Source organism: Belonocnema kinseyi, chromosome 7 (assembly GCF_010883055.1).
Source record: "Belonocnema kinseyi isolate 2016_QV_RU_SX_M_011 chromosome 7, B_treatae_v1, whole genome shotgun sequence".
Lineage (NCBI taxonomy): Eukaryota > Metazoa > Arthropoda > Insecta > Hymenoptera > Cynipidae > Belonocnema > Belonocnema kinseyi.
Genome location: NC_046663.1, coordinates 50,564,552 through 50,574,386, shown reverse-complemented (window position 1 = coordinate 50,574,386; position 9,835 = coordinate 50,564,552). Strand labels below are relative to the sequence as shown.

The following is a 9,835-nucleotide window of genomic DNA, read 5'->3' as shown; positions in this document are numbered from 1 at the left end:
TGCAAGGATAAGGCTGCTTACTCTGAGAGGTCGCCCGGTATCCCAGAGTCACCGTTCTAGACACCTCACCCAGGTGCCATTCAGCTTTCGGCACGGTTTTCCTCCGCTTGGGGGTTAATTCCTTCGAGACCACCCCTGGATAATTGTCCGCGACTGCCTATTTATTTTTGTAACCATATTCTGCAGAAACCCTTGGTACAGGTCTAATTTTCGAGAAAAACTCGTTTGACTTCACTGAGCGGCTGATAGTGTCAGACCACTAATCGCATGACCTTTAACAAATTAATCTTGACTTTGAAAGGTGACAGCGCCTTCCAGAATATAAATAAAAATATTGTTTTAAAAACAATTTGAAAGCTTCTTAAATTCTGTTTTAAATAAGCCTTCTTTCAAGTAATTCCGCTGAGTGGATTTTGAATTAACACGTGAGAAAGAGAAATGTAAAATTCCGGTTATTAAAGAATTTTGTACTTTACTCATGGTATTTTCAATTTCGCATGCACGTACAAAAATTATGATTTCATGAATTCATAAAGATTTGTTAATATTGAATAGCTCAAATGAAAAATAAAATCTGTAAGGTCACTTTCGTGAAATATAAAATTAATAAACTCATTTTCCGATGCTATCAGTCGGTAGTGTACATATAATAAAAAAGACTTCTACTTCCTGGTAATATCCTTTTTGAAAGTTATGCAATTTGCATCATTGATAAAACATTCAGAAAACTCTAATACTTTAACAACACAATTTTCAGCTTCCTTTGACATTAAAATACATTCAAGAAAAAAATTTTAATTTAAAAGCATAGGAGATTAATTTGTATATAGGTAATTATAAATAAAGACAGCAGTTGCTCAATTTCTCATAATAATTTTGAAAACGTAAATTTAATTCAGTATTCTTGGACTGCAATTGGACGCATAATGCTGTGAGAAGCCTTTTTTCTTTCTGATTAGTCTTTTCCCCATTTCTTTGCTCTTATTATGTAACATACAACAGCTAATCGTATGATATAACTTGCACTCATTTTTCAGATTTTCTTTCAATTTTGCGACACGTGTTTCACTATGAAATTAAGCTTGTCTGTTTACCAAAGGAAAATTGCTAAATTAATACATTACGTAATGAGTTGCTTTATTCTATTTATTCACAATTTTCTCTTAAATAGAATAGCTCATTTTTTTAATGTGACATTATAACATCAGAAATCCTGAAATAAATAGTATCGAGAAAAATGCCATATTTATTCGATTCAGAGCGTGTATCGAATACATGTGTGTGAAGAAAAATCCGATTTTCAATATCCCGAATTTTTTTCAAAAAGGAAAAGTTTTAAAGGAAATTTTTCATTTCTCATATTTGAATTTTTTAAAAATATTTTGCACCCGGAAATCTTGCTACTATAGCGACTTTTATTGATTTTTTGTATTTTCAGAAGTCACCAAGCCTAATATAAAGAGAGATATTGCAAAAAAGATTAAAGAATTGATGAAAAGGGATGAAAAACTAAATCTGCTTCAAATTAACAATTTTTATTTCTCGTGAAAAAATACTTTCCGAAAAATGAACAACTTTGAATTAAATTAAGAACTGATCAAGATTGATATTACGCAATGATTAAATTAAACTTTCATTCCTTAAAAATGAATAATCGTTTTTAAATTTAAAAACAAAACATGTAAAATCATTCTTAATATCTTTATGCACTAAGTTATTTCAAAAAGCGCGCTATATAGTTCATGATTTGTTTATAAAAATTTCGAATTAAAAGCGTTTGAAATTGGGGACAAATATATAAAATTATTTTTTACTTAAAAAATTCCAATTAAAAATATTTTAGACAGGTAAAATTTTAAAAAGGGACAGTTTTTCGAATATGATGAAAAGGAATTGAGCTTGTATCATTTCTGAATAAAAAAATTAAAAATTAGATGATTTTAAATTTTAAAAAATAGAAATAGAAGCTTTCATAATTCATTACAATCAAACTAAAATTTTTAAATGGAGACATTTTTATTAGGAATAAGCTGCAATTTAAAACTAAATTTAAAAAGTTTAGCCACCAAAAATTGTTTTATTAAAACTTTTTCGTACACAAGCTATTTAAAATTTCTACTACTTTGAGGAAATTTTCTTCGTTTAGAAATTATCAATTTTGATGTTGTCAATTATACTTTTTGAAATTCAAGAAATTTAGTTTTATACAGTTTGAAATTTAATTATTTTAGATTTAAATACAGTGAAAGCTCACCTATTTGAAGTTCCCCATACACGGTTATTTAAAATCTCGTAGTTTCGTCATCTCTTGCTACGGTCCTTGTACGCTCTTCTTCGCGTCAGTGACTTGTATATTTAAAGGAACACAAAGACTGGGAAGCCGTCAATGTTTTGAATAGAGTACATATTTAGTGATTTCAAATCGATCTGTGCTTACAGCGCGCACATCGGAACAAGGGCGGGGCAACCAACGAATGTCGCTTAACAAAAATAACTTGAAGATCGTGGTAGAAGTAGGGGCTCTCCAGCCTTCATATTATCGAACGTTTAGATTTCAAGGCCATTCAAATAGGCGAGCTTTCATTGTATTCCAAATAGTTTGGTTTCAATTTTTAACGAATAACACTTTCTGGTTTTTTCAAAATTCTCGAAAAATTGTCTTAAATTTTGAAATCTCTAAATTCGAAATTATCAAGAAAAAAATGTTCCAACTGGGGTTTCTCTACCTTTTAGAGACTCCTATCCGCTCTCTCATTATCACTTACCTGTAAAATCTTTGGATGACGAAATCGTTCCAAGTTTTGAACTCCAGCGCGTAGCGTTTCCGTAATAGTTTCTTTTCGTTTTGGTTTCGTAATTTTTTCCACTGAACGTTTCTCAAACAAAAATATTGAAACTTCCTGCAAACAAAAATTAATTATCGCTTTTTAAATTATATATTAAGCGTTTTCATGGAATGTTGTCTAGAAATACTTTTTTAAATTGAACTTTTCAGTCCGCAAATCTGACTCCCATCGATTGCGGTTTTATCAGCGGATCACTGAAAGGATGTAATTTCAAAGGGTGATTTAAAATTTAATAAAGTGAAGAATATACTTTTTGAATATCACATTGAAGAACGTTCATACTAAAAAGATAATAACGAAAGCGTAAATAAAATAAATATGTATAATGAATGAAAAAAAAATTTTTAATAAAAATGTCATAAATGGAAAAAATATTGTTATCATTATTATCATTGTGAAGAAAATTATAAAGCAATAAAATTATTTTAAATGGGAAAGTTTGAGGGTGCTAAAAATAGCAAAACAATTTATTGTAAAATTTTTCGTTTTATCGCGTCCTCTTTTCGCTGAAACCCCAATGGAGCCTTTTACTCGTTTAAGAATTAATGCGTTCTCTTCTGTACCATTTTACAAGAATTTCCTGGACATTTCTTTTTACTCCTTTTCGATAAATGCTCCCATATTTGTGTTAAAAATAATTTAATTAGGAATGTCTGATTGCAAAACATAAGAGTTATATCACAATATTTACATTATATATTTTGAAAGGTTAGTTTACGAGAACCTTATTTAAGGACTCTTTAATTTTTAAACGAAGTTTGAAATTGTTTGATTATAAATAAAATATAAAGGTTTATAATGTTCAAAATTTTCAATTTTGAAAGACGAAGATGACAGTTGTTTTTTTACGATGAAAAAAAATTAAAATGCTTAAAATTGTGCAATCTTATGAATTGAAATCACTTTTATTAATATTGATTACGGGAAATTCATTATGGAAAACGTATAGGAAAAGAATAGACTGATTAGGATTAGAATAAATAATACAAAAATATTGAAGAAATTATTTTAAAACAAACAGAACTATGAAGAAAATTTTTATTTGAGACCATTCATAATCTAACATGAAAGTGCACAAAAATAGCAATTCTGCCCAAATAAAATTTACTCAGAAAAAATATGTGAATTTGATTTCTTTGAAATCTCTAAATCTTCACATTAATCGGAATTTCTTTAAATTTTAATTGTCTCTTCTTTAATTGTCTAAATCCTTAGAAATCCCTTAAAGTAAAATTTAATTAATTCCATGGAATATATATCATTGGAAACCCTTGAATGTAAATTGAATTAAACTTATTTATCAAATTTATCTAGAAAAAATTCTAAAATCTCTAGAAGTCTTTGTGATTCCTTAAAATCCTTAGAAATTTAATAAAAGCCTTTGTTCTTTTTCGAGTTTCTTAAAATATCTTAAAATCGGTTGAAATATGTGGAATCGTAAAGAATCCCTTGAAATTCCATGAAATTTAATTTATTTACCAGAGATCTCAAGAAATTCCTTGAAATCTTTGGAAACCCTATAAAATTATTTGGAATCCCTTGTCATTTTATAAATCTCTTGGCATTCTTTAAAATTCCTTAAAACCTTCGAAATCTATGTAATCGATTGGAATCCCTTAAAATTTAATTTAATTTAATATCCCAAGTTCTCTAGAAATCTCTTCAAAATTGCAGATCTCTTGAAATTCTTAAAATCTTTGGAAAACGTAAGAATCAATTAAAAAAATCATTTTTCATTATTATTTTTAAAAAAGGAATCGTTTAAATCCCTACAAATATTTTTTATCTTTCTGAAATACTTAGAACCAAGCTAAAATCCTTGGAAACCCTTTGAATCACTGGAAAGTCTTTGAAATCATTGGAATCACTACGAATCCCTTGAAATTTAATACAATTTTATTTATTTTTCGAAATTCTCTAGAAATCCCTAAAGATCCTACCAAATTTAAATATCGCTTTAAATTATTTTTAAGCCCTTAAATATAATTAAAATCAAATTTATTCAATAAAGATTTCTAAAAAACGGTTAAATTTATAGAAATCTTTGAAATCTTTGTGAGATTTCTTGAACTACCTTAAAATCTCTTTAAGTCTTTGGAAGCGCTAGAAATTCCTTGAAATATTTGCATTCACTAAGAATCCCTTAAAATATAATTTAATTTAATTTAATTTTCCACGTTCTCTAGAAACCCTTAAAAATATCTGAAAGTTTCACAAAAATCTTTGAAATCCATTGAAATTTTTTAAATCTCTTGAATTATTTAGAATCTCCTAGAATCCCTTGGCATTTTTTGAACCATTGTGAAATTTGTTAAAATCTTTCAAATTAATAGGTATAAATCTTTGAAATCACTAGAAAATTCCTTGCAATTCAATGAAATTATATTTATTTTCAAAATTTTTCTAGAAATTCCTTGAAGTCGTTGGAAATTCTACAACATTCTAAAAAAAACCCTTTAAAATGTTATTAAAAAATTATAAATAATTTTAAAAGACTTTAAATATAATTTGAATCAAATTTATTCAAGTTGAACAACAACAAAAATTCAAATCCCTAAAAATCTTTGAGATCTTTGTAAAATTCCTTGAAATACCTTTACCTCAAATGTCTGGACATCTTTCGAATGGCTCAAAATTTATTCAAAGTTCAATTTAATTTATTTTCCAAATTTCACTATAAGACTCTTGAGCTTTCGGGAAATTATACAAAAATATTTTAAAAACCTAGAGATCTGTGGAAACGTCAAAATTATCTAAAATACCTTGAAATGTTTCGAATTTCCTAAAAACCCGTTAAAATGTTTTTTATGTTTTGAAAACCGGTGGAATCTTTTAGAATTAGTAGAAATATTTAGAAATTTCGGAAAAATCCCGTGAAATTTTTACGAAATCTGAAACTTTGTCCAAGTCCTATGTTACAAAAATAAATATATTTTTCATTTGCAATCTCTATTTTTTGCATCAATTCTTTCAATATATTTTAACATTCACTTTTTCTATAATGATTTCTTTAGAATAATTCTCTATACCTATACCGAATTTTCTATAATATTTTTTTATAAGGATTGAACCATTTAAAAATCAAAAATATTTCATTGGTCAATTTTAAAAATAAATAATAATTCCTAATGCGTTGCTAAAAATTAGACGATATCAAATGATATGAAATTGTTCACTTTCAATTTGAAATCATTCAATTTCGAGATTCTTTAATTCAAATAAAATTGTGCGGTTTATAATACTTCGAATTGGAAATAATACATTTTTCACTCATCTTTATTGAAATTTTACAATTTTCAAATCGTCGGAAATTTGTCAACTTCGTGAGCTGCTGATTTAAAATTGGTAAACTTTAAGCACTGCCAAGTGTAAATATATTTGATTTGAAACCTGTTTATTTCGATGTAATACAACTTCAATTCCTTTTCATTATATTCGAACTTCTACCATTTTTTCAAAGTTTCATCTGACATAAAACTGTTTGTTTTGGAAACCTTTCAAATCAGAATTGCTTTATATTTCTTTTTATTTCAAACGCTTTTAAAACAAAATCATTAATTATAAGTCTTGTTAAAAAAATTTGTAAACTAAGATTTTAAATGTTTGTTAATAAAAAGCTTTTCAAATTGTCAGTAGTTTAAAATTCAGAAACGAAAATTTTTACATTCACAGCAACATTCACAACTTCATATGTAGTTAGAAATTTTTTGCAATGTTTTTACTGAACTTTCGATCAAAATATGTCTGGTATTCACTGCGAAATTGATAACGAATTTCGATATATGGGACTGAAAAGATTTTTATCGAATAGTAAAATACGATGTTATAGGATTCCAGAATTTCGTTTTCTACATTACAAGTTTTTTATCAAGCGATTTAATAAACGTGATTTTTTTAGATGGAAACGATAATGTTTCGTAGTTGCTGCTTAAACTATTTTCGCTGATTTATTTGGAAATAATTTTTCCTCTTTCTTTTTTCCAAAAGTTTTTTCAGCTGCCTTCTTCTTATGCTTATCGCTTTTCTCTAAAACGGTAATCAAATTCTGAAACTTGATGTAATTGACTTCATGTGTTCGTATATTTTTAGGCATTAAGGTACTAATAAATTTTTATGTAATAAAATACTAATAAATTATTATTTTATGTCCATGCGATCATTATTTATTATCATTCTCGATTAAAATTGTGAAAATTTATGTTCACACGATAAATTCCAGTCCATCTGTTTGATCCCAAAATTGGATAATAATAATATTCAACGATTTAATACAGTTTTGAGGAATAATTAAACTGTGCAAATGTAAAGAAACATTTTTTGAAGGCAAACCAAATTTCCATTGTTGTAGGGATTTAGAGCTGAGTATGGGGAAGTTTGAATTTTTCTTTCACTTTAAAATTCAGATTTTCCAGAAACATTCGATCTTCCTCCAAAGGAGTTTCAAATTCTTAAAATGTGGAAGTCGAGATCAGGTAAATTTATAGAAACACTTTGAGAAAGAAAAAATAATAATTTCCAGCACTAAAAATTTATGTTTCTTGATTGAAAAGTAATTCTCTTCAGTAAAAAAAGTTGAGTATTCAATTTTTAGTTAAGTTTATTTTTCGATTAAAAATTTTACTTTTTGGAGAAAAATTCAACTTTATGTAGAAAATGCGCCTTTTTGGCTTTAAAATTTAACAATTTGGTTGCATTTTTTCTCTCTGTTCTGAAGAATCTTTCTTTGTTGAAAATCTGTCTTTTTAGATTAAAAATTCATTTTTCTTTTGGTAGAAATATAATCTCTTTTAGTTCAAAATGCAGTATTTGGCTGAGCATTTATATGTTTGGTTAAAAATTTAGCTAGTTTTTCGAAAATTCGTATGTTCTCGTTGAATTCAACTTTTTTATTTAATTTTAAATTTATTTTTGTTGAAATTTCAACCAGTACATTTTACTGGAAATTAAAACTACATACTTGTTTGAAATCCAGTGGTAAAAAGTTCACTTTTTCAGCTGAAAGTTTAACTATATTGATTTGAATGTACGATTTTGCTGAAAATTCGTTTTAAGCAGTAGCAAAGTAATCTTTTTGGGAAGAAAATTAATCATTTTGGTTAAAAAATCATTGTTGATAATTCGTATTTTTTGTTTTAAACTTCTTCTCTTATGGTACAAATTTGATCTTTTTTGGTTCAAAACGCAACAATTTTCGTGACAATTAATCTGTTTGGTTGACGATTTAACTATTTATTTAAAAATTCGTCCTTTTGTTTCAATTCAACTGATTTTTTATTTCAAATAATAATATTTTCCGTTAAACCTTCAAGCACTGCTGTTTCAGAATTTAAGATAAAAATATTTTTGGGTTGAAATATGAGTTCTTTGATTTCTTTGTTAAGAAATCCCTTTTGGCCTATAGATTCATAATTTTCGTTTGAGAAATTCTCCCCTTTGGTTGAAAACTTAACTGTATTATAGAAAGTTCGTTTTTTTATCAAATATTATTTGTCTTAACTGTAAATTTAACTTTCTCATTTTTTATTGAAAATTCAATATTTTATGTGGAAAATTCACCGTTTTAGTGAAAATTTATTAACTTGGTTAAAAGTTGAACCCACTGCTAAAAATCCATTCTTTTGGTCCAATTTTAGCTTTTCGACGGAAATTCGATTTTTTTGTTGTTAAAAAACTAATTTTTTTTAACTGCGGTTGTTTAAAAGTGATCTTTTTTGTGTAAAAAATCAGCAGCTCAATTAAAATATAATATTTTAGGGTTATAAATTCAACTTTTTCATATATAAATCGCCTTTTTTAATTGAAAATTCAACTATTTGGTTATAATTGATTCTCTTTATTTAAAAATTCAACTGTTTCTAATAATTTAGGTATTTTTTCAATATTTTAACTTTTTGTAAAACATTTTCTGTACATCCTAGGAAGTTAAAAATCTTTAAAAAGTTAGAATCAGAGGTAGCTAAATCTAAAGAATGAATTTTAGAAAGAAAAAAAACTTCTGGAGCTATAGTTTTTCTCCTACACTGAAAGTGCACATTTTTGAAACTATTTCTTGTTTCAGAAATATTATATATAATTAGAAAATACTTCGGTTACGACAGTTCAGTCATATCATTAGTTCGGTCAGTAAATCTATAAAAACTACCACTCGACAAATATGAATAAAAGTCTACAAATTAATTTTGCATCTCCAAAATTCTATCGCTTGCGTACAAAGTTCATAATCAGAATAATATGTAACGGCTTGTAATCCCAGATTTTACCCCATATTGATATATCAGATTATTTTATGCATTTTAATCTATTTTAAATTAAACAGCATCTATAAATTTGCTACATTATTTTTGTAAGAACAAAATAATTGTTCTCACCATTTACGTAACTTTTATACCACAGAAACGTATAATGTCACGAGAATAATCAAGGCTCGCGTTTTGTTGAGAGTGTGATAAGAGTCCTGAGAAGTGTGAAAGCTGTCTGTGATAAATGGTAAAGTAATTAATTCCAATTTTAAGTAGAGAATGTTTTTTTAAATGTTATAATACTTCTGAAATATAGATTTTTTATAATATATTCTCATATAATATATGTTTTACAATTTAAAATAGTTTTCTACGAAGTTTGTACATAAAAAATTTAAACTCTGAAACTTCGGGATCATTTTCATATTCATGCGTTTGCATAATGAAGACTTGAGTTCAGTCCTTTATAGCTAATTAAATTTTAAACTCCATTTTGCTTCAAAAATTAAAATCCTATCAATTATACACAAGGACAATTTATATTCTAGGGACTGTTTTTTTAATGTGCCAAATTATATTACACAAAAATGGAGATCGTTAAAAAAATGTCTTTCAAAGTAAAATTAAATAGTAAATATAAAAGCAAATGGAAAAGGCAAGCATTAGTCCAACATTCACTTTTCTAATAGGGAAAGAAGCTTGTTGTGGGGCGCATTAAAAAAATTATAATTTATTTCCAGTTATAATGGA

General features: G+C 26.7%; 1 protein-coding gene across 1 annotated transcript in view; it reads right to left on the bottom strand.

Moving 5' to 3' along the window:
- LOC117177007 (SCY1-like protein 2) overlaps nucleotides 1–9,835 on the bottom strand; it is a 126,391-nt gene that overhangs the window by 43,400 nt on the left and 73,156 nt on the right. The window contains exon 3 of the mRNA XM_033367456.1: nucleotides 2,766–2,900. Within this exon, the coding sequence (XP_033223347.1) occupies nucleotides 2,766–2,900 (135 nt within the window). The remainder of the gene's footprint in view (nucleotides 1–2,765; nucleotides 2,901–9,835) is intronic.